This window comes from Plasmodium berghei (genome assembly GCF_900002375.2).
Source record: "Plasmodium berghei ANKA genome assembly, chromosome: 3".
In the NCBI taxonomy this organism is placed as follows: domain Eukaryota; phylum Apicomplexa; class Aconoidasida; order Haemosporida; family Plasmodiidae; genus Plasmodium; species Plasmodium berghei.
Genome location: NC_036161.2, coordinates 317,105 through 343,611, shown reverse-complemented (window position 1 = coordinate 343,611; position 26,507 = coordinate 317,105). Strand labels below are relative to the sequence as shown.

The following is a 26,507-nucleotide window of genomic DNA, read 5'->3' as shown; positions in this document are numbered from 1 at the left end:
AATATGAGCAAATTGCACATTTAAAATATATATCTACAATTGCTCATGACCAATATTATTGATTTAAAAATATGTATGTATATATATATATGCTTTCTTTTTATGATATAATTTGGATTTTTTTATTCAAACTGTGAAAATATAAAATTGAAGTGTTTAATATTTGTAAAACGAAATAAATTAAAAATGTGCATATATATATACATATTGATGCCCTTAAGTATTATACATAAATTGTTTGAATATTCCAACTGAATTCACCAACTAACACTTTTGAATATGTATCTATTTAAAAAAAAAATAGTATTTTCAAGATTAGTTTACCAGTAAATATTTATTTTTTTTAAATGGATGGATGGATAAATGTACCTCAAAAACACAAAACCAAAAATAAAAAATATATATGGATAAAAAATGAAGCGAAACCGGATTTGAACAAAGATCGATTGGATGCTAAAAACACAACTAATGGCATTAATGAGATATATGAAAAAAAAAAAAAAAAAAACGATGAAAATAAATATGTAGAACATATTCATAATGGAGTTAAAAAAATTATGAACAGTATAGAAAAAAGTGTATTTTTCGAAAATTTTAAAAAAAAATTTAAAGAGATTAAAAAAGAAAGTATAGTAATACAATCCGCTATTTGCTTAGGTTTAGGTTCTTTAACAGATATAAATCTCAATAATAAAAACGCATGCATGTATCAATTAGCATTTATAATATTGGTTTCAAATAATTATAATATTAAGCATATATATATATATGACCCCAAAATTAGCAATACTGATTTAAATGTGTACAAAATTCTGAACGTTCAGGTTCTTAGTTCATATCCAAGCATGTCAAAACAGCTAGCGGAAAATGAAAAAGAAATAACAGTATGTAATTTGAAGGAAAACGAAAATGTCCTATTATATATGCCACATTGTGATATAAGCTTATATGGTGAAGTTTTATACAATATATTTATTGATGAAAAACTGAGTTATCCTAATATGAATTTTTTATTAACCCCTGAAAAAACAATATATATTGGGAATAGTTTTGATTATTACAAAGATCATATATATCAATATAAACCTTTGGGAATTCCAAGTTTTGCTATTGAATTATTACAAAAAAGTGAACCAGAAACTATTAAATGGGATATTACACATTTAAATAAAATGAAAAAAAATTTTAAATATTCACATTTTATATTTTATATATTAAACTTTTTAAACGAAATAAAATTTCCTATTTGTTCTGAGCAAGTACATGCTTTTAATGACCTATCTATTATAACTTTTCAAAAATTACCTGACCAATTCATTTTTTGGTTTAATATTTATAATTCTTTACTTGCACACACAACGGGCAAAAAAAATGAATAAATTACATTTTTCTTGATTTATGCTTCTTTTTTTCTTTTCCTTTTTTTAGTAATAATTGTGATAACTAATTTTTTTTAATTTTGTTAGTTTATAAATATTTTCATCAAATGTTAAACATACAAATGCATGCATACACAAATCTCACACATTTTAAAATTAAAAAAAAATATTTGAAGTATGAGATTGCCTACGCATTTAAAAAGAGGATATAAAAATTATTAAAAATGGTAAAACGGTACTTTTAGTGTTTATGTATAAGTTTTAAAATATGAGTATAAAAATGCTCATATTTTTATTATAATTTTGATACTATTTTTTTTCTTCATCTTTCGTATAACAAAAAAAAAAAACTTATACTTTATTCACACGATCGAGTTTCCTCTATTATACTTCTTGGAACTTTTTTGTTATTCCATAAACAAAAGTTGGTATTATTTTGATTTGAACGCACAATTTTTTTCATTCTTTTTTGTTTATTATCTATACATGGTGTCCAATCCGACCAAGGACTATATTGACAATTGACATTATCGTTTTCCACTTTTTTACATAAATAAAAATTATTAACAGTGCATTTACGAGGAACATATGTTGGATCTGCTTTTGTTTCTTTAATAACAGTTTCGTTGGGAATATAACCGGATGCTCCTATTATTTCAAAGCCAGGGTTTTCTTTGTTAGGCATGTCTTTGCATATAACAGCTAGCTCATAATCTATAACTACTGACATATTTTTAAAACCATATTCCATAGAATTGTCACATAATATTTTGACCCATGATGGGGTTAATTTGTTCTTTGTATTTTTATCTTTAATTTTTTCGAGTTTTGTTTGCAAATCAGTAACATCTTCTTCACTGCACATAATATATCCTCTTGGACACCAGCAGCTAAAAAAAATATGCATACATATAATATCGATAAAAATAAATTATATATACATGTGTGTACATAAATTTATGGAAAAAATTATGACTTGTTCAGATAAAAAACACATTTTGCATACATAAAGGTTATGTACACTGATTTGAAGTGAAAATTAAAAATAACTATCACATAAAAATGATTTAAAAAGAATAAACAAATTAAAAAAATAAGCATAAATTAAATGAGGCAGAGTGTAGAACAATTGGAAAACATTTGATACAGCATTTTATGCTTGTGCAAGCGGAATTGTATATTTATGGATATTTATTTTTAGTGAAAATACAAATTTTAATAATTACTTGTGTGGATCTCCTTCTTCAGCAGAAAAAATTACACATGTGTCTGCACCAACATCAGGTTTAATATATGAGCCTCTTTTTCTTTGATTTTTATTTTCATATTCGTCGGTATCAATATAATTTATTTTCGAATGATCTCTATTATATTGACTACTTTTTTTTTGCATTAAAAAAAAGAAGAAAAAAAAAAACAACACTATTCGACGGTTTGTCATCACATTAAAATAATAAAAGAAAAAAAAAAAATTTTATCATGTTTTCTCATATGGAAATATTAATTATTACACAAATATTATGGGAATTACACATTTGGTTGTAAAACTAGAGAAAAAGTAAAAATTATGAAAAAAAATTAAAAAATAATGGCTATTTATATGTATATATAAAAAATGGAAAAAGCTTGTATTAAAAAAAAAAAATCAAAGAATATTTAGAGAAAGAAAATTTTTTTGCGACATCATACAAAATGTTCAATTTATTACTATTTAGTAGTATATATAAATATACAATAAATTAATTGTAATTTTGTTTCCGACAATATTAATAGAAAAAAGAAGTAAATATATGTGTTCTTTTAACAATTTTTTTTATTTCCTTAAAAAAGGGTATAAAGTTTTTTTCGCCTTTTTTTTCCAGTTTTGCAAGTGTTGTAAGCGATAAAAAAAAAAAAAAATCGGTAAAACATAAATTTGGAAAAAAAAAAAATGATCATAAAAATTTGACAAAAAAAAAATTTATATGTTTAAAAAAATACATAATATTATGAAACTTCATTTTGTATTATATATAACAATAGTTATTCGAATTAAAATTTTCCCTTGAAATAGTGAAGATTGAAAAGAACAAAAATATATATTTGTGCATAAATAAAATTTTTATTTATCCATACTTTTCATTTTTTTCTCAAAGGGCCTCAAAATGGTAAATAAAGTTCTTCATTTTATTTTAATTTTAAAGATTAATAAAAATTTTCCAAATTACCTTTTAAAGGGTTGCGTGTCATATATATATTTTTTTTTATAATTTTACAGTTGCTGATTGCAAGCATGTAATAAACAATAAACAGTAGAATAATAAAAAAATGTTGAAAAGTGTTAAAATGTAAAAAAAACAATAAGTGACCAGAACCAAGCAGGTAAAATGTGTACATGTAGAAAAGTTTTTTCTTCTCGAACTTAGATTCATTTTTCAAATGTAAGCTTGCTCGCTAAGAGCAACCTTGTATGCTATTTCTTCTAAATAAATTTTGAATTTCTTTAAAAATTCGTGTATATTTTGAAACTCAATAATGTGATTTAAAAATGGTATTTTTGTAAGGGAATCATTAAATGTCACATATATTTCATCAAAAAATTTTGCTAAAATATCAACAGATGATTTTTTAAAATTTTCATGATCATATATAGATGAATCTAAAATTATACAGCTAATATCATAATTTCTAGATGCTGCATCTGATGTGTATTCAAAATAAAACTCCGCTCTGGATAACAATTCTTTTAATAATGTTATTAACGAATAATTATTAATATATTCTAATTTTCCATATTTATCTTTTAAAAAATATCCAATATTATTTTTTTCATTATAACTTGAATCGTCATTATAAAAAAAGAAGGAAGTATTATTTTTATCACCATTTATCCACATAGTAAATAAATAATAAATAATTATAGATATTTCATGTTCTTCTAAATTTGATGCTTTTTTGTGTTTTAAATTGTTATGAATTTTTAAATACACATTTATCAACGATTTATATTCTACTTTATGATTTAAAAGAAGATTTGATATCCACGTTATATAGAAACAGTAATTTTGATGGCTTAAAACGATCACTTCTGGGTAGTTTTCTTTTCTTTTTAAACCATTTTCTTTTTTATTAAAGCAATAATTAACATTGTAAAGATAATATAATGCTTTTCTACCTTCTTTATTTATCGAAGTAGTATCACCATATTTTATTTTTCTTTTTAAAACACCTACATCGTTTGATTCATTATCACTATTACTTTGAATATTTTCAACATCAGATATATCACTATTCCTTTCATTTTTTTTATCTTGTTTTGTTTGGTTACTTTTTTTTGAATCATTTTTTATTCCTTCTTCTTCATCATCATTATAGTTATCTGTATAATCATGATATGAATAGACACTTCTTAATTGATTATTTACCATTTTAGAAATTAAAGAAAATGGAGATAATTTTGAAAATATAATTTGATCCTGATTTCCTTTATATTCATATGATTCGTTTATTAATATAACATTCATTTGTGGGTCAAGATAAATTAAAGGTATACAATTTAAAAAATAAATTAATTTCATTTGTTCGTTGTATTTTTGAGATTTAATATAATCGATTTTTTTTTTTAAAAGAAGACGTATTTTTTTTATTTCAAATAGATTATTCATAAATTTGTGTAACTTCAAAACAACTAACAAATATAATGAAATGTTAAAATTTTTATCATAAAGTTTTAGTATATCGCCAATATAATTGATAATAAAATGTACATTTTCAAAACATATAGCTAAAGATAATGATAAATCTATTAACCTTTCAAAACAAAAAGAATATTTTGAAAAATAAAAAGAATTACATTTTGGATCTCGTTTTAACATTGCACTTACTGTGGAAAAACAGTTATTATTCAAATTATCAATCTTTTCTTTTTTTTTATCACATAATATTATTAATCTTAACAAATTAAATGATGGTAAAAAGTTTTTAAATAAAAAGTTACTTTTAAAAAAAATGTTATTTTTCAATTCTTCCTTTGTATATATATTTGTTTGGATTACAATTAAATATTCTTTGAAAGTATCAATTATATCTATTATTCTAGATATGTTAATTTTAGAATTAACATTTTTTATTTTTTTATTATAATCATTTATTATATCATCAACATATTCATATCTATTACGACATAGATAATCATACATGTTTGAAAAAGATTTGTTAATTACATCTATTTCTTCATTATTAATATTATTAAAATGTTCTAAAACCTTTTTTACATCTTCTTTAGATCCATTCATAAGTATATCAAAATAATTTTTTAAAAAATTCCAATCACAAAATTTAAAGACATAAAATACAAATAAGTTAACAATTTCGTAAAATAACATTTTCTGATAATTTAGTGAAGTTCTAAATTTTTTTATATCTTTTAAATTTAAGTAATAATTATTATGATTCGATATATATTCATCTTTTAATTTAAAAAGACATTTATTATTTGCAAAAAGTAATTTTACACTATTTGAATATATATTATCATAAGATATCGTTTTGTCTACTAAATAATAATTTTTTAAAACTTCCTTTTTCAAATAACAATTAATATTCAATATGTCTTGTACACTCGAATACTTTCCATTTCGTGGAACTTTAACTACTTCATCATTTATGAAATATTCATTATTATTTTTTTTATTGCCATTTCTTCGGACAAATTCTAATCTATTATAATCTGTATTTTTTGATTTAACTTCATTGTTAGATTCATATATTTCACCATTTATATAATTGATTGGTATACTATTTTGTGGCTCATTTTTATTTTGTTTTTTTTTAAAATAAAAAATTTTTTGAATAAAAAATATCTTAGCTTTCATACAGTTGTCAATATATTCCAATCTATTTTTTAAACTAGGATAAGAAATAATACGAAATAAATATTTGTAAATACTACAAAAAATTTCTTTTGTTTCATTATTATATAATGGGTTTTTTGTTAGATTATTATTATCAATAAAATTATTTTCAAAAAGATAATTATTTCTAGCTAGCTCATTTAAAAGCATATTTTTATTTATATTTATTTCTTGTTCATAATTTTTATGTTGATTAGCCATTTTAACAGAAAAATGAAATGGATCTAAAAATTTATCATTCGAAATTTTATTCATCTTATCATGTTCTATATCAAATTGTTTTTCTTTTGTTATATATTGATTATCTATTTTTGGTTTTTCGAAATTTTCGATTTTTCGAACTGAGTTATGAGGCCCTTTTGATCCTTCATTTTTATTTATTGGATTGTCTTTTTTTAAATTTAATATTTTTGAAATTGATTTTAAAGATGTTATATGATCTGGTGATATATCCCATTTTCGAAATGCTTTTCTTGAAAAAAATATAACAATATCTTGATATTTTAATTCTTTAAAATAGTAAATATATGCATCTTTAATATTCATTTCATTAAACTTAACATAAAAATATAAATATGGTGAAATTGTGAAATCAAAAATAGAACAAGGAAATTCATTTTTGCATTTATACAAAATTAAATTAAAAATAAAAAAATGAAAGTTAATATCATTTGAATATTCTAGCAATGTTATTAAAAATCTTTTTATTTTGTTTTTTTTTCTTTCATCATGTTTAAACAAATATTTTAAATAATTTACATGTACAATTTTGTCAACAGGTAAAAAACAAGATGTATATAAATCATAAAAATATTTATTATATTTTATTCCAATATTTGAAATAATCATTTCATTGTTGTATATTCCCCCCATTTTATTATCTATATGCCCATTGTCATTACTAAACAACATATTTTCATAATTATATGCATTCAAATTTTTATCAATATAATGACCATGTCTTGAATCTCTGATATTTCCATTCTGATTATCCTTGTTCACATCTTTCTCATAAGTTGGTAATGTTTTATAATATGAATCGATATAAAAAGATATCAATGTACTAGCACATCTATAATAATCTGCTTTGTATAACAAAATAACTAATTTAAATATATTTATATTTACAAGTGAATCTTTTAAATTTGCATTTATGAAATGTTCTGCTCTTTTTTCAGATGCAAGAAATTCATCATATTTTGTATCATAACGTCCATCATTTTTGTAATATTCAAAATTATCTTTAATTTTCATTTTTTTTTTTAAAAAGACTTCTTCTTCAATTTTTTTTATTAAAAAAAGTGCAAGGAATTCAGTTTTGTGTATTATATATCCTTGGAAAAAATCCACGGGTATATACTTCCCAGATTTTATCAAATAAAATAAACATTGTTTTAAAATTTCTCTATAAGTTTTGCTCATATAAACTTTTAAAAAATTACATTTTATTAATAAGTCAAATAAGCTACTTGGCAAATATAAAAAATTATTTTTTTTTTTATCAACATTTTTTTTTTTAATAATTTTTTTACATCTATAATAATCGCAAATAATGATAGAATATATTAATAAATATTCTATACTAAAATTAATAAAATTTAAAACTGAATAAAATTCATTTATTTCGTTTATCATTATAACTGTGTAATCATAATAGATATTAATAATTGAAACATCTGTAATACCTCTCATTTTGTTTGCATAATCCTTTTTTCTTTTTAACAAATTTGTTAATACTATACTTACACATATACTTAAACATTTTAACTTTTCAATTAAATTAAGACAACAATCCAAAGGAATAACTCCTTTAAGTATTAATATATCATTACTTTCATATATGTTTCTTTTTCTTTTTTTATTTCCTTTTTTAGTAAAATTAACTATATAATCATCATTTATTCTAACAATACAATAATCATTCATACTATAAAAGCTTTCCTCAATTTCATCATCTTTGTCATTACATATAATTGAAATACTATTTTTATAATAATTTTTAGAATGTTTTTCTCCAATTTTTTGAAATTTTATACCTTTTGTATAGGATCGATATTTGTTATTTTGCTCTGTATAATTTTTATCATTATATTTACTTTCTTTTTTTTCATTACTATAATTTAAAAATTTAAAAAACTGTGTATCTCTATATTTTTCATAGGTAAATATATTTATAAACATAATCGGTTTAAGCAATCGACTAAGTAATAATAATAACCCCCTTGAAATTATGTGTAACGAACTATTATACATATTTACATTTTTTAAAAACAAAATATCAAAATTTTTATTTGTTAAATATTCAAATGCAAAATTTCCACTTTTATTTTTCTCAGATGTTAATAATTTATTTCTTGTATTTTTTTTCTGATACATGTTATACAGATTTGTATATCCAGCATCCGAATAAACAATTTTTTTATTTATACTATCATTGGTTCCTTGGTATTTTGATTCGATAGAATTTATATTTCCTTTATTTCCATTTTTTCCTATTTCATTATCTAATTCATTTATATTGTCATTAAATAAATGATTTATACCCTTTACTTTTCTTGTTTTTATTTCTAATTCCATTGCTTTTTGTAATTTTCCTTGTTTTATAATATAATCAGCATTATTATCAATAAACCCAAATTTAAAAGGAGTTCTTTTGTAGATTCTGTTTAAAATGTCATAATCAATGTGGCCATTATCTATGTCGTGATTTCCTTCCTTTAATTTAAAACTATTATTATTATTGTTTGAATAATTAATACTATTCATATCGATCCTATTAAATGGGTGTTTATGAGTTAGAGATTTATCAGTAATATTAAAATCATGATTAAATTCGAAAATGCGATTATGCTGATTTTTTCCTTGTATTGAATAATTAAAATTATTTTTAAAATTATTATCATATCCTTTTGAAAATCCCAAATCATATGCAGTTTGTGAATTTTCAATTTTACTATTTGATCGATAATCAGAATGTTTTCCAGAAATATTCGAATTTCTTGAATCCGCCACATTGTGTATATTGTTGAAGCACATTATTTCATATTTATGAACATGGTTTAGAAGAAGGCACCATATGATAAATAAAAATTCTTCACTTGTTGACATTTGTATTATTTGATTTATAAAATATTCATAAATTAATTCATATTCATTTTTTTTTTTCAAAAAAACTGCCATCGAATTTGATGTACTATCATTTTCACCTTTCCCCATATTATTACCGTCCAAGTTTTTATTAAAAGGGATATTTCCATTGTTCGATCTTTCTTTAACATATTCAAGAACTTGTTTTTCTAATATTTGAGTTGGAAAATGATTACCTTCCAAATTAGTACTTTCATTAGTTATCATGGCTTCTTTAATTTTTAATTCATTTATAAATATATTTTTAATGTTTCTATTTTCAAAAGATATTATATATGGTAAATAATTATTTATCATTTTTTCAATTTTTTGAACTTTTGTGTTTCTACTTATATAATATATACTTTTATTTGTTATTATTAATACATCATAATATTCTTGATATTCACTAACTGTATTTTCATTTAAATAAAAAGGAGGAATATTTTTCAAGTTATCTTTGTGGTCGCTACTAGATCTATCATTGGGTTTGAAAAGTAAATTGTCATTAATAATTAAATTACTTTTATTTGGCATAAAATTATTTTGACTATTTAAATAATATGGTAAATTTTTTTTTGAATTATCATAATAATGCATTGATATTCCATTTCTTTCATTTTTTAGAAAATTCATATTGTTAGTTGTACCTGAAGATGAACTTTTTGTATAATTATTTATCAAATTATTTGGTATTGAATTATGATGGCTCATTCCTAAATTTGGGTTAGGTTCATTGATGGGGGGAATATTTCCAATTCGACCTACACTTGGTATTTCGTTAATATTATTGTATTTCATTTTATCCAAATACAAATCTTTTATAGCATTATTTTTTTGTGCTGTTTCAAAAAATTCATGAAAATAATAATTTTTTTTTTTATACATAATTCCAATAATTTCTTCATTTATTATATATTCATTTACGTTTTTAAAAATAAATTTGCTTTTTGGTGAGTTACTCGAATTTTTACTGTTCAGAAAATTTCCATTTTCATCTGAACTGGTCAGCAATTTTAATTTATAATAAACTTCTTCTGTTTCCTTATTCTGCTTGTTATCTGATGATGCTCGTTTATTTATTTCATCATTTTTATCTTGATCTTTATTTTCGTCTTCTGGATCAAAATATCCATGAGCATCTTCCCAATCTATTTCATAATCTGTATTTCCTTCTTTGTGAATTTTTTTATTAACATTTTTTTTTTTTTTTTCATTTTCGCTGTTTTTATAATTTATTTCCTGACTGTTCATAATATTATCGCCCATAAATTTAAAAGGTGGAGGTTGTGAAAATCCAAAGTTATTTGATTTGTCAAACATATCACGCCCTTTCGTTTTGACTCCATCATGTTTTTTTGTCGCATTCCATTCATCGTTTCCGTAATTCTCAGAAGACCCTTCTTTTTCATCAGTATTTTTTTTTTTTCCTTTTGTAACTTTTTTCAAAACAATGAATAAATTTTTTAATTGGTGTGTAAATACGACCTGACATTCCTTTTCATTAATTTTAAGCCCTTTTTTATGAGGGTAATTTTGAAAATCTTTCAATACAACTTTAAAACTGTTATTTTCTATATTTTTAACAAGAGAAATATAATATATATTTAAATTGTTATCAATCATTTTTAAAAATATATTATTTCTTTCATATACATAATTAATATGAATATCAATTATTTCGAGCTTATTAAGTAATCCTTGATCCATACTCGATGGATACATAAATTTATTAATATTATTATTATTTCTATTTTTCATATTTGAATTTCCTGTTATGTCGTTATTTATTCCTTGCCTGTTATGTATATTTCTATTTCCATAGCTAGCGAAATTGTTAGAATTGCTAAAATGTTTTTCTCCAAAATGAGCTACATTATTAGAATCTATGTAATTATCTGAGTTTCCAATACCATCTATGTTAACATTTAATGGATAAAAATTTTGATCATTCGAAATTTTCATATTATTATTGGAATTAGAACCCATATATATATCATGATGTGAAGCTTTTGTATCATCTACAAAAAATATATTTCCAACTTCACGTACTAAATCGTTTTTACTAAATATAATAGTTTCAGATGTATAATTTTTATTTTTGTTAGAAGGATTTGATAATAGTTTTATATACAAATCACTGTTTTTATATAATACATACAATATTGATCTTTCGCTATCTATTAATATTTTTTTTACTCTATTTTTGTGAAAATAAAAATAAGGTATAAAATAAGGATTTATTATTTTTTTTAAATAAAACTTTATGGGTAATTGTTGAATATTATCACAATATATATTTTTGTTATATTGATATAGATATTGATCATCTTCTTTTCTTTTTTGTGTTTTATTTTCTGAATAATTTTTATCACTTTCATCAATAAGACTAACTTTACTATTATTCGCATAATCATATTCATCTCCGCTAATTACAGATTGATTTGAAATTTTGGGGGAAGATCTAAGTTTATGAAAATTGTTAAAATTTTGTTTGTATTGACTTCTATCACTTTTAATAAGTTCATCGTCTTCTTCATCCCTATTCGAATAATATTCTATATTTCTATTATTCGAAAAGAATGCATTATTTACTTTATTTACTAATATAGATAATGTATTAATTATTATATGTTTAAAAATATTGAGAGGTTTTAAAATATCTTCTTTTTCATATACAAACTCAAGTACATTTCCATCATCTTGAACTAAAAATATACGTTCACTTTTTTCAATAGATTTAATATATTCATATTTTTTTTTAGACCCTTTTGGTAATTTAAATAAAAGAAATAAATATATATTAAAATAAAAAGGATATATATTTTGATATATTAATCGTTCACCCAAAGAAATATTATAATCTTCTTCACAGTTGAAATATAGATGAATGTTAAAAAAATAAAATGTTTGCTCTGTGATTAACATTAAATAATAATTTTTTATAGAATTATAAAACGAATCCAAAGGGATAAGACTATTTAAGAAAACTATATCAATACATTCTACCGGTGAATCTATAGATATAGTTAACATTTTACTATTTATATTATTTAAATTATATAAATGTAAATAGTGTATTTCATCAAATGTTTCATAAAACCATAAAATATTTATTTTATCAATTATTCCTTTTTTTGTATATGAAAAATTTGGCCATTTTATCTGATTTGTATCGCTTAAACTTCTATTAACATGTTCATGTTTTATTTCTTTATATCCTTTGAATAATTTTTCAAATGGATGAATTAACTCTTTACAATATACATTAAATAATATATCATTGTTTTTTACACAATTAAATAAATAATTTATTTTATATATATTATTGTAGAATAATATATTTTTTTTACTATTTGCATATACTACATTTTCATCATTTATAATTATTTTGCAAACTCTTAAAAATAGATTAAAATCACACGACAAGTTTAATTGTTCATTTTTTTTTTTTTCTGTATTATTATTTTTTTTATTAATATTCAAATTATCAACATCCTTTCCTTTAATTGCTTCATCATATGTATCTAAGACATTTTCAGTAACATTTTCAAATAGTTCTGATAATTTTTGTGTTATATCTAATTTAGAATCTACAACACCATCGTTACCTTCTTTATATAAATCAGATATACAAAATAATGAATTTTCAATAAGATTTAATTTCATTTCTATTGAATTTAAATATTCATTCGATTTGATTTCGGATAATAATATTTTATATTTATTATATATATAATTTAAATTCATTATTTTTCTTTTTTCTAATTTGGTTGCTTCATATATTTTATTATAATTTTTTTTTATTTCAGTAAATTCTTCATTATCATTTCCTACAAATAAATCGTTTTTATCTTTTATAAAACAATATTTTTCATTATCCCTTAACTCATATATTTGTTTTTCTATAACATTTTGTTTAATAGAATCTGCTTCATTTTTTTTCTCAGTTTTATGTTGTTTATTTATTTTATGAGTATCTATAGGTCCTCCTTTTTCACCTTTTGCTTCTTTATATATTTGTGTAAAATTATTTTCATTATAATAAACATCAACTTTATTTTTTTCTTGAACATTTAAAATAGTTTTAATAATTTTTTGATTATTTTCAAATTGTTTATCTTTATTTTCTTGCTTATTCTTTATATTATCTCTTAAAGTACCTGATTTGTTCATACTTATTTCATTAGCATTGAATAGCATATTTAGCAATATTTCACTTTTTTTATTAACATTTTTTATTTTATTCCTTATTTCGTGTATTTTATAATTTTTTTTGACATTTTTATAACTTGACTTAGATTCCATTTCATCACATATGCTTTCATTTTCTTGATCACTCTTATAACTCTGACTATACTGACTACCTCTGTTATTATCATAACTATGATTAGATTCCATACTTCTACTAACATCTTCATCTGTATATTTCCTACTATATGTTTCTGTGCTTTTTTTATATTCAGATGTTTGTTCTTCTTCATAGATAGATTCATCTACATTATCACCAGAACCCTTTTCGGAACCCTTTTCAGTTTCTGATCCATTTTGTGGTTGTGAAAATAACGAATCATTTATTGGTTGATCATTAAATATAGACATGTCACAATTGTTTTCTACATTATTGTTAATAGTATAACGTTCTTCATTTTTTCTTTTATTTTTTTTTTCTGCTGTAAAGAAGTTTTCATCAGAGGATGATTTTATTTCTTTTTCTTCACTTTTATTTTTTGTGAAATATTTTCTATATTTTTTCAATGCTATTTTTTTCCTCGTTTTTTTCTGTTTTCGCTCATGCTCTTTGCTAATTTCGCTAATTTCGTCAACTTCACTTATGTTTTCTTTTTCAGTACATTCTATATCGCTCTTCACTTGCTTCCCTGATATGTTTCTATTACTTTGACTTCTATCACTTTGACTTCTATCACTTTGACTTCTATCACTTTGACTTCTATTACCTTGACTTCTATTACTTTGACTTCTATTACTTTGACTTCTATTACTTTGACTTCTATTATTTTGACTTCTATTACCTTGACTTCTATTACCTTGACTTCTATTACCTTGACTTCTATTACTTTGACTTCTATCACTTTGACTTCTATCACTTTGACTTCTATCACTTTGACTTCTATCACTTTGACTTCTATTACTTTGACTTCTATTACCTTGACTTCTATTACCTTGACTTCTATTACCTTGACTTCTATTACTTTGACTTCTATTACTTTGACTTCTATCACTTTGCGAACCGTTCGAAATATCCCGATCCGATTCTTCATTTTTTTTTTTTGAGTTTATATCATCATTTTCAGATTCATTGTTGACATGGCTTTCTGCATCAAATCGAAAGTCATTACCATCCATGTTATTTGAAAATAATTTTTTGTATTTATTTTTAGAATATGAAATAAAGCATCTATGAATAGAATTTGACTATATTTTAGTTGGTTAAATTTTGTTTATTTTAATATTATTTAGAAAAATATATATATGACTTTAATATATTAGCAGAAGCTCAAAAGTCTACACACACGATTGGTATATATTTATAACAAACTCTTAAATATATGATAAAATTCGAGGCAACCTTGAAATATGTATTTTTCGCATATTATACATGCATACATAAAGTTATATATACAAATGATATATTCACATTTGTAATTCTTGAAATAATATAATGTTATCCTTTTGTCACAATAATTAAACGGTATAATAATACCGAATTGATTTTCCTTACTTTTGTTAAATATTTATTTACATTATTTACATGAATCGTTACAAATGTCAACATAAAATATTTTAAAAAAAATTAATATGATAAACGTGTAATACTAAGGCAAAACAAGGGAGAAAAATAAAAAGTAAAAAAAATAAGAAAAAATAAAGAAAAAATAAAGAAAAAATAAAGAAAAAATAAAGAATGAAAAAGTAAAAAATATTCCAATAAATATTAACCAAGAATAAATATACAATTATCCAAAATAATGAAAATACAAATCTTTGAAAAAAAAAAAATTAAGAAAAAAGATAAGTTAACAAAAAAATACATTTTATATCTTAACGAAAACAGAAACACATGAATGGTGTGCTATTTTCAAAACTTATTTAAAAAAAAAAAAAAGAGAGCATTTTTTTTATAATTGGATTAGTAGCCCATTCTTATTTTGTTATTTTCGCGAATTTATAATAACAAATAATTATATATTAAAATAAATTATGTATTTATAAAAATGTATTTTTTTTTTATGATATTACCCTCTGAGGTTATGAAAATATGTAACAAAATTACATAATAGCTTTTACCCACATTTAGTTGATATAATAATTATGTACATATCGTTTTTTTTTTAATTTTTTAACAAGAATTGTTAAAATTCATTGTATTTACAAACAAGCTTTGTAAAATATTCTGAAACTAAAATGTGAAGATATACATACATAATATATACTTTTTTTTTTTATTTATTTTTCTTAAAATAAAATATAGCTAAAGTGAAAGCAAAACATACATACATACATACATGTATAATACAATTTGATATAAAGTCATATGTACATATATAAATATATTGATATTAAGAAAAATGCATTATATACTATTTGTTTTAATTACATTTACAAATGTATTGCTATATTAAAGGATATGAAACATAAAAAAAAAAAAAAAAAAAACGAAAATATATCATAAAAACAAATTTGTGAATATAAATCAGTTCGTAAAGGGCATATATTGATAATAGTTCCCATATTTTTCAGTGTAAAAAAAAATATATTAATATCATAATATGGGAACAAGCAGATTTAATCATAATTTCAAATTTAATAAAAATTGAAAATAATACTTTGAAAGTTATTGAAAGCATTTTGTATATTATATAAAACATAAAAATAATACATAATGAAAAACCAATATTTATCAAATAAAAAAATATACGAATTAATTAATAGTAAAAAATATGAAGGATATGAGAATAGTATTAAGGAAGCATTTGAATTTAGATACGCTAATTTGTTGAATTATTTAAATAAAGACAATAATTATTATAATATAATATCAATAAAACTTCAACATTTTATTAATGAAAATTTAAATTTTGGAAATTTAAAATCTTATTTTTTTGGGTTTTCTAAGGAGTTGTTGGTACATAGCTTAAAAGTTTATTTTTATAATGAAATAGCAAATAATGATAGCTTTATTTTAGAATTAAATTCAATAAAATGTGACGATAAAAGTGTTTTAAATGACAATCAAAATGTGTTTGATCCCGGATTTATAGACAAAATGAATAATGAATATGATAATAAAATGGATAAAGAACTTTTCAAAATATTAGAAGAAAATATTAAATTTATAGATATGGAAAAATTACATTTAATTTATTTCAACGAGTATTTTTATATATTTAAAAATATATTACATATACTAAAAAGTTGTTATATTTTTTATGCATATACAAAATACAAAATAGATGATTTAGAATATGAAGATAATTTAATTTATCAACTTTTTAATATTATTGAAAAAAAAATAAAAATTCAAAATTTTATACAAATATATTTTGACACATATAATGATACTAATAATTATTTCGAGTTAATGAAAACAACACATACAGAAAATTATCCATGGTTATATAAATATATATTATTATTTTTAAATATTCAAATATATTGCATAAATATATTTTTTTTTTTACAATTAAGATTAAATATATTAACAAAAAACAATTTTAAAACCCTTTTAAACATTTTCATAACACCAAGTACTAACATATCTAAAAAAAATAATTTTAATGATATAATTATATACACATTAAAACAAAAGGAATATTCTATATTTTTTTTACTAATTTCTGTAAATAATATAATAAAATTAGACGATATAAATAAATATATTAAATCTCCATTTTCAAATAATTTATTTAAATTTTTTTTAATTTATCAAAAAAATAAAAATTCACCAAATATTTATGAACAAAATATACAAACACTTTCTAATTTTTTACCTCATTTTCATGATATACTTACAAATTTTATATTCATTAAAGATAATTTTGTATATAAAAAAATATTAGGCGATTTACTGGATGGAATTCTTGTTATTGACGATAATATAAGTGTTGAAAATGATGGAATATTAGGCGATCAATATATAAACAATAATAATAATAACATTTTTATGATAAAAAATGGTGTAAAAATAAATAATAAAAATTATGAGTTAAATAATAGGGATAATGATAATACAAATGAATACTTATTCGATAGGGATATAAATAAATATTTAGTAAAAAATATGAAAAAACATATTAAAAAAAAAGAATTTTTTAAAAATAATATTGATATTAATTTATTTTTAAAAATTTGTATATATCTTTTTAATGGGGAAGATTTTATTTTATTTGTAAATGACATTAAAAAATGTTATAAAAATATAAAAACATGTTTAGATTATATTAAAGACGATAATATTTATCAAAACGCATTTTCTTTGAAATATTTTTTTAATTTATACAATTACAAAAATACAGAAATAGTTACAAATAATATAGAAATAACCAAACACGTTTCACCTTATATATATATTGAAAGTAAAAATATATTATTAGAAACGTCAACTCTTTTTTTTGCATATGATTATTTGAAAGCTTATGCAGATACTAGTACAAATGTATCAAACATAAACAGTCAATTAAACGGAGAGGAAAATGAAAATGAAAAAGGTATGTTTCATCCTATTATATTATATAATGTAAATAAATTATTATTAGAATTTTTTGCAAATAAAATTTGTAATTTTCCTATTCACACATTAATAATGTTTAATCATAACCTATTGTCTATATATAGGATTTTAAATGTGTTAATTGGAACAAATGCAAATTTAATAAATTTTGAAGAAGTTGAAAATAATTTAGAATCGTTATCTAAGCTAAGTAACAATACAGACAGTATAATTACAATATTAGAGGATACATTATATTTTAAAATAACAAATATTTTAAAAACGAAAAATTTAGATATAAAAAATATATATATTACATATATAGAATATTATTACATTTTGATAGATTTTTATAGTAAATATTTATATAATAATTATGATCGAGGCAATAAAATTTTTTTTGGAAATAATAATTTTAATTTTTGTTTTTTTAAAAATATGATTATATTTTTTTGTAAAATGCTAAAAATTAATAAATGTTTTCCATTATTAATTGAAATCAAGTTATTTAGTTATTTTAAATTACCTTATGGGATTCAAAATAGTTTTGTCAGTATATTTACATATTTATTATTTTTATCTTTAAAATATAAAGAGCTTCAATGTTTTACCTATGAAATAGTTAAAACATTGTTATTTCTTGTCAAAAAAATTAATATAAATAAGTTGAATACATATTTATTTCAGATATTTTCATATTCTGAACATAAAGAGATGGAAAGAAGGGAAATGGCAAAAAATATGAATACCGATGTAGATAATAATATATTTAATTCAAATGTTTTTTTAAATAATAATTCTGAACATGGTCAGAATAATAACGATACTTTTGGAAATTTTCAAAACAATAATATGAATTGTGTTAACTTTTCAAACTTTAAAATCGAAAAAGAATCAATGGATATAAAAGAAAATTTTAGAATTGACATATCATTTTTGAAAATATATTTTTTAATTAATGACGTTAAAACTGTTCGCTTACATAAAAACTTAAGTAACAATGAATCAGAGCAAAATAAAAATATTTCAAAATATAGTCATAAAAAAAGTTATAACGAAGAATATGATGAAGCTTTAAATAAAATGGAAAAAAAAAAAATGAAAATAACTCAACAAAATAAATATGAATATAATAATTTTTATAATTCTAATTTAAATTCATATGAAAAAACTGTAAATTCAAATCATGAAATTGAAGAAATAAGTTTCGAAAATGTTTTTATTATTACTTTAATACATTTATGTGAAATTGATAATAATAAAATAAATTTTGTTACAGATTTGTTAAGATTATATGATGAAGAAAAAAAGAAAAATATATTTCCATGTACAGAAGGAATACTAAAATTATTTAAAAAAGTGATAAATAAAAAAACAGGTATATCTTTTTATTCAAATATTTATAAATGTTTTCAAAGAAAAATCGAACAAATATTAGATAGTATTAATACATTAGTTAAAAAATGGACAAAATGGACTTTTGAAAATTGTGATAATACATTTAAAAGGGAAAAAAATATTGATATAAATAAATTAGTAAATTTATTTTTTATATCATTTTACAAATATTTAAAAAATTATTTTTTAATTATAAATGATTTTTTAAATAATATTAAAATATATAATAGCAACAGCACTTTTGATGAATTTTTCTTTTTTATTTTTTCAAAATATATAAACAAAGTATTTATAGATAATTTTTCATCCTCTTTTATATTTAAAATTTCAAAATTCACGATTTTAAACACGGCTTTATATATAATTAATTATATGCTCAAAATATCAGAAAATGTAAACACACACACAATTAAAGAATTTTACACACATTATAATAATCAAAACAAATTATATTTACAAAATGTAAAAGTAGAAAAAAGTCACATAAGAAATAACAACTCATCATTTTTATCTTATCCATATAATGAAAACGATCAAGATGGTAATATTCACACAGAACATACTCCTTATGATCTGCAATTAAGCAAAAAAAATACAATAACTTTTAACAATTTTGTTAATAATATAATTATAAATCATACAAATTTACTTAGCAAACCAGAATTATATTTGCACAAAAAAATAAATATTTTCCAACTTCATATGGCAAATGAAAATGAATATTTCACTAATATTACTACAATGAGCCATGTCACTGATTTTTTATGTATAGAAAAGGAATCAGTAAATAATAAATTAGATTTTTCACATTATAGAAATAATATTGAAAACTTTGAAAAAAGATATTCAAATAATTTTAATTTGGAATATGATAACCAAGTGAGTAGTGTTGAGAATTTATTTCAAAAACCAACTATAAATTTTAATCTGAACAATAATGATTTTTTGGAAAATGAAAATACTTCCAACAAAAATAAAAATTACGATAAAACTCGTTTTGATACCAATGAATTTTTTGAAAACAACTCTGTAAATATGATACATAAAAATACAATAAATTACAATTTAATGTTTCAAAATTTTTTTTGTCATATAATAAATATATTGGAAATTATTTTTCAAAATAATTATGTTTTTTTTTTGAGTGATTTTTTGCTTGTACATTATGAACAGTCAGAAAAAAATAAGAAAATATTCAAATATCATCTGAGCAATTCAGATAATTATTATTCCAATATGAATTTTTTTATAAACAATTACAACATTAATTATTATAAAAATAAGGACATAGATTTGGAAAATTCAAAGTATAAAACCTATCAAAAATTAAATGAGCAAATAATTAATCGAGTATTGTTAATGTATTCGCTTATATTGGAAGTATGTTGTCGTTTTAAATTTATTAAAAAAATTAATAACATATCGACAAATATAGCTAACCAAATATTTGCACTCTTTGATACTTCACACCCAATACATAATTTATTTTCCAAAGTTTGTCTAAATTCGCTTCCAAAGGTAAGTCCCTTTTATTTCTCAAAGTTTTTCATTTTTTTTCATTTTTTTTTCATTTTTTTTTCATTTTTTTTCATTTTTTTTCATTTTTTTTTCATTTTTTTTCAATTTATAATTTTACAGAATGACATAGTTAGCAAATCTTTGAACAATGACATTTTGAGCATCGAAAAAAAACATTCAAATGAGAAACGAGAAATTCTAAGCATATCATTGTTTTATTTTTTTATGCATAATTACAAAAATATATATACATTATATGATAACTTGAATAAATATTTTTGCTCGAACAATTTTAGTAGTATATATTTTATGTGTAAATATAGAAAAGGATATTTTCCCTTATTATCAATTATAACCATGTTCACAGGGAAAATAAAATTTTACTATAATAAAATAAATCAAGTTCAATGTAAAAATATGAAAATTGAATATACAAAAAGAATCTTAAAAATATTAAAATTTTTATATTTTTTTATAAGAAATAACGATTTAATTGATGTATCGATTTATGAAGAATTATTTGATTTGTTATTTTTTATAATAACAAAATATTTTGAAATGGGAAATAATAAAGAAGACATTTACAAAAGCTATGATATAAAATCGTGCGAATTTAACAAACTAAAAATTTTTAATTTATCTCTGCACTTTATGAATGGTGTATATTTGAATTTATTTAATGAAAAATATAAGGATGAAAATTCACAAAAAAATAGTAATATATCAGAAAAGAAAGAAAGTTTGTGGAAATATATAGAATTACATTTTAATAATTTTATAAATAAGTTAAAAATAAATAATTATATATTTATTAAATCATATGAACATATGCCAATATATGATAAACATGTGAAAAAAGAATTGTATAACTATATGTACAATATTAATGTAATTAGTGAAATATTCGATTTAGTTATTAAAGGGTTATATACAGAAGAAATTAATATTTACAAATTTATAATTCAAATATGTTATAACAGAAATATGTGTAATATATTTTTTAATATTAATTATGTAAACTTAAATAATTTACTAAGCTCTTATTGCAAATTATACAATAAAAAAATAGATACTGCAAATAATGTAAAGGATATTTTAAGTAATAATAAAAATATTTTAATTGAAAAGCATGGATCTATAAGTGATGATATATTAATTGAAAATATATTTCAAATTTTTAGTGAAAAAAATTATTATTATAAATATATACTTAATTTATATGAGAATAAAGCTGGAAATGACCAGAATGAAGAAAATTGTATTTTTGAAAGAAAAAACAATTCATTATCAATTAAAAATGTGTTACAAAATAAAATGGAATTATTAGAAGATGATTACATAAGTAAAAGACTTTTTGAAAAAAAATCGAAAAAAAAATATGGTGAAAAAAATTTCGTTTTTGATATTAAAAATTATTGTTATTGCCTGAACGTTCAGAAAAATAATTTACAAAATAATACTAGTGTTTTTAATTTGCACAAAGAAAATAAAAATTTAATAAATGGAAATATACATTGTAATAATGAAACAAATCCTGATATTAAATTAAAAAATAAAATATATAAAAGTATATTGAAAAACATGGATGCAATATTTGATAATAAAAACACAAATAACGAAAAAAAAAAAATCAAAAATACTAGTTTAAAATTTGATGAAAACAACAATGAAGATAATAAAATGAACAACTGGAATGATAAAATAGACAGGATACAAAATATTAAAAATAATAAATTTGAAAAAATTGACCGAAAAAAAAAAGATAAAAAAAAAACAATATATTATGAATATAGTGATAATATTTCTAAATCCTTTATGTTTTCAAAATATTTTAAAAATGAAATAAAATGCATGAAATATATTAATATAACACAAAGTGTTTATGATAGCAAAATACGTTTGTTATTATTTTTGTATAAATTTATTATTATATTAAAATATAAAAAATTATTTGAAATTGAAAATTATAAAAAAGAAGAAGAATTTTATTTAAAAAAATCTAATACAAAACTAAATGTTCCTTTTGTTTTTTTTATATATGAAGCTATGTGTACATTCTTAGTACCTTCTATTCAGATAAATAAAAATTCATTTTATTATGTTTTGATATCAAATATTATTGTGAATTTATTTTTTATTATAAATATGCATTCTTATGAACAAAAAAAAAAAAAAAATTCTTTGGAAAATGAAAACCAAACCAAAATTCCATTTATTATTAACACAAATATAGAAAATACAAATTATGTTAATAATAAGCAAAATGAAATAAATAATATTGATAATAACGATAGCTATTTTGATGATGAATATGAAAACAGTTATTATTGTGATTTATTTTTATATGAATCATATTCAACAAATATAAAAAATAACAATAATAATATATTTTATGTTTTGCATAGAGGATCTAGTTTTATTTCTGAAATATATAGAAAACAGATGAATTGGCAATTACAAAATGAAGGATATAATGATATAGATAACAAAAATAGCAAAATAGAAAATAAAGATAAAAAAAAACCTGAAAAAAACTCAATCGAAGATAGCAAAATGATATGTAACATGTCTGTATTTTTTTCATTATTTATAAGATGTATAATTATACATTTACATTATTTTAAATTATATAATAAAAATTATTATTTTTTAAAAAATTTAAATGCATTATATGTTCCAAATTGTATATTAAAGCACATTTATCCTGCTCAAAATTTTAACATAAATTTGTTTATAAGCTTATTGGAAGTATTTTATGTTTCTATTAGATTATACAATAATCATTTTGTGAAAATAAACAAAGGAAGACAATTTGATGAGGATTTTAAATTTGACGAAGTGGATAAAAAAAATAAAAATAGCAAACAACAAAACATATTTGATAATGAAAAAAATAAAGAAATTAACAAAAAGGTGATAAATTATGTAAAAAATAAACAATTGGATATATATAATAGTGGTGATAATATATTTAATTTTAATATATACATTAGAACATTGAAGGAAATATTAACAGAATGTTATGAATCGCATGACATGTACATGCAAAATGAAGAAAATAATAAAATGTCATATTTTATGGAACATATATTATTATATTTTTTATATAATCGAATAAATACTATATATGAATTATTATATAGTTTTTATTTTAAATGTATAAAAGTAGAAAAAACGAAAATAATTGATATAGTTAATAAACAAATATATAAAAATTTAGAAAATATATTATATGACCATGTTAATAAAATAAATACATTTTTATATAATAATCAATATTATTATTTTTATATTAACACTTTAATTTTATTAACATTAAATAGACAGATATGTTTACATATTATTAAAACCGATATATTAACAAAATTTATATATGTTCCAATAATATATCATTCTATGTTTGATAATAATAAAAACTTTAATTCTATTTATTATATATCAAATGGAGAGTATATAAGAAATAAAAATCATATAACATTTTGTTCTTTGATTGTTTTGATAATAAAAATGTTATATATATATGCAAATGACTATAAAAATTTTGAAGAAAATGCTGAGTTTTATTTTTCTGAAAACAAATCATATAATTTTTCAAAAAAATTAAAAAAAATAAATGAGTGGAATTCAGAAGGAATTGAAATAGATGAAATGCACACAAATAGTTTTTTTTTCGAAAATATTTCATCTATAAATTTGCAAATAAACCCAAAAGAAATGATAACAGGAATTCAAAATGATGTAACAAATCAAAGAAATGATTATATTTCAAATAATGAAATTAATATTCAAAATAAAAATGCAAAACATTTTGAAAATGATAATAAAAATGCAAAATATAAAGGTAAAGAAAATTTGGATGGAAGGTGTTATACAAATAAAGAAGTTGTTTTTTTTCTTAGCTCTATATTTAATATAATTGGAAAAATGTCGGATCGAATTAATTTTATATTTACAAAAATAGAAAAAATAAATTGTTTAGCAGCTTTAGAAGAAGCATATTTATATGTTGAATTATTAACAAAAATATCATATTATTGTAGTTTGTATAATATAAATGATTTTTTAATATCTATTATGGATAAAGCCGTTGATCATCATTTATTTTATATTAATCGAATATTGGAAAAATTTATTTTTGAAAAAGAAATGATAATTGATCCATATAGTCAATATGAAGTATCTGCATCATCTAATTCCCAAGATTATATAAATCAAAACAAATTAAAAAAAAATGGATTATCATTATTTACTCAAAGAATATTATATATTTGTTACAAATCGATTCTTAACTATAATACTATACTATTAAATATAATTAATAATCAGTATTTTTATTATTCATATTTTGTTATTCATTTCTATATATTAATATTAAAATCTACAAGGTTAGTTACAACGATTATTGAGCATTTTGGCCGAAGGAATACAACTCTGATTCGAACAGTAAGTTGACTTTGATTTGTTGATATATTTCATTAAGTTTGAATAAGTCCGCACCTGTACATGTAGATTTACTCCATATGTAAATGCATGTATATGTATAAATGTGCTCCATATGTAAATGCATGTGTATGTATAGATGTATGCGCATATTCCCACTTATTTCGCAGGTAAAAGCAAATAACGGAATATCAAACGTCCCAATATGTCTTGACATAATAAATACGACAAAGGAAAAAAAAAAAGAAAAAATATATTATACACGAGGAGTTGGAGGGAAGTCATCTAGTTTTTGTCAATATTTAAGTGATAACAATTCAAAAAGTGATATATCAAATAATTCTGGAGAAATTATACAATATAATAAATCAATTGATGAATATACAAATACAAAACGTATATATAAAAATGATAACTTATTTAATTTTTTGCCAGAAGTAATACAATTAAAAAAATACTATAATATATTAAAAGAAATATTAGAAAGAAGTGCATTTCTTGGTGCTTTTCTTTTAGAAAAATTAAAAATTTTATGTGAAGATTCGTGCTTAAAACAGATATTAATTAGCAACATATGTTCTTATCTAATTCACATCAACGCAACCCTTTTACCTGCCAACATATGCACAAACAATTTTAAGAAGAAGTGCACTCTTATTTACAACTATATTGTCAACATTCATAAGAAGTAGCCAGCGTATTTTTCTAATTTTGTGAATTTTTTTTTTTTCAATTTTTCATTTTTTTTCATTTTTCTTTTTTTTAACGAATTAAAAATAACTTTCATTGTTTAATGCGTTCATCCTATTTAAAAGTGTGGAATTCGATGGAAATTGCCTCAAAATATAAAAATAGGAGATGGAATACTAAACAAAACAAATAGATGCAAAGGAGGGAATGCCGAAAGAAAAAAAAAAAAATGGAATACGCAATGAAATGAAGAGGCATATAAAATGAATGCATCTTCAATTTACGCAATTAAGAATAAGAAGTTTGTAAAATGTAAAAATGAAAAATATTATG

At 20.4% G+C, this 26,507-nt stretch overlaps 4 protein-coding genes across 4 annotated transcripts; 2 read left to right on the top strand and 2 right to left on the bottom strand.

Annotated features, from left to right (window-relative positions):
- Positions 1 to 347: 347 nt before the first annotated feature.
- On the top strand, positions 348 to 1,379 carry PBANKA_0309600 (SRR1-like protein; the record flags this gene model as incomplete). The annotated part of the gene is made up of 1 exon (XM_034566852.1): positions 348 to 1,379. One exon carries the CDS (start codon positions 348 to 350, stop codon positions 1,377 to 1,379), a length of 1,032 nt encoding a protein of 343 aa, XP_034419979.1.
- A 358-nt stretch (positions 1,380 to 1,737) lies between these two features.
- PBANKA_0309500 (secreted protein with altered thrombospondin repeat domain, putative) lies at positions 1,738 to 2,820 on the bottom strand (the record flags this gene model as incomplete). The annotated part of the gene is made up of 2 exons (XM_034566841.1): positions 1,738 to 2,269; positions 2,606 to 2,820. The coding sequence occupies 2 exons, from the start codon at positions 2,818 to 2,820 to the stop codon at positions 1,738 to 1,740; spliced, it is 747 nt and encodes a 248-aa protein (XP_034419978.1).
- Positions 2,821 to 3,793: 973 nt separating this feature from the next.
- Positions 3,794 to 14,764, bottom strand: PBANKA_0309400 (conserved Plasmodium protein, unknown function; the record flags this gene model as incomplete). Its single annotated transcript, XM_034566829.1, has 1 exon — positions 3,794 to 14,764. One exon carries the CDS (start codon positions 14,762 to 14,764, stop codon positions 3,794 to 3,796), a length of 10,971 nt encoding a protein of 3,656 aa, XP_034419977.1.
- Positions 14,765 to 16,301: 1,537 nt separating this feature from the next.
- On the top strand, positions 16,302 to 26,176 carry PBANKA_0309200 (conserved Plasmodium protein, unknown function; the record flags this gene model as incomplete). Its single annotated transcript, XM_034566818.1, has 2 exons — positions 16,302 to 25,487; positions 25,655 to 26,176. The coding sequence occupies 2 exons, from the start codon at positions 16,302 to 16,304 to the stop codon at positions 26,174 to 26,176; spliced, it is 9,708 nt and encodes a 3,235-aa protein (XP_034419976.1).
- Between the last annotated feature and the right edge of the window lie 331 nt (positions 26,177 to 26,507).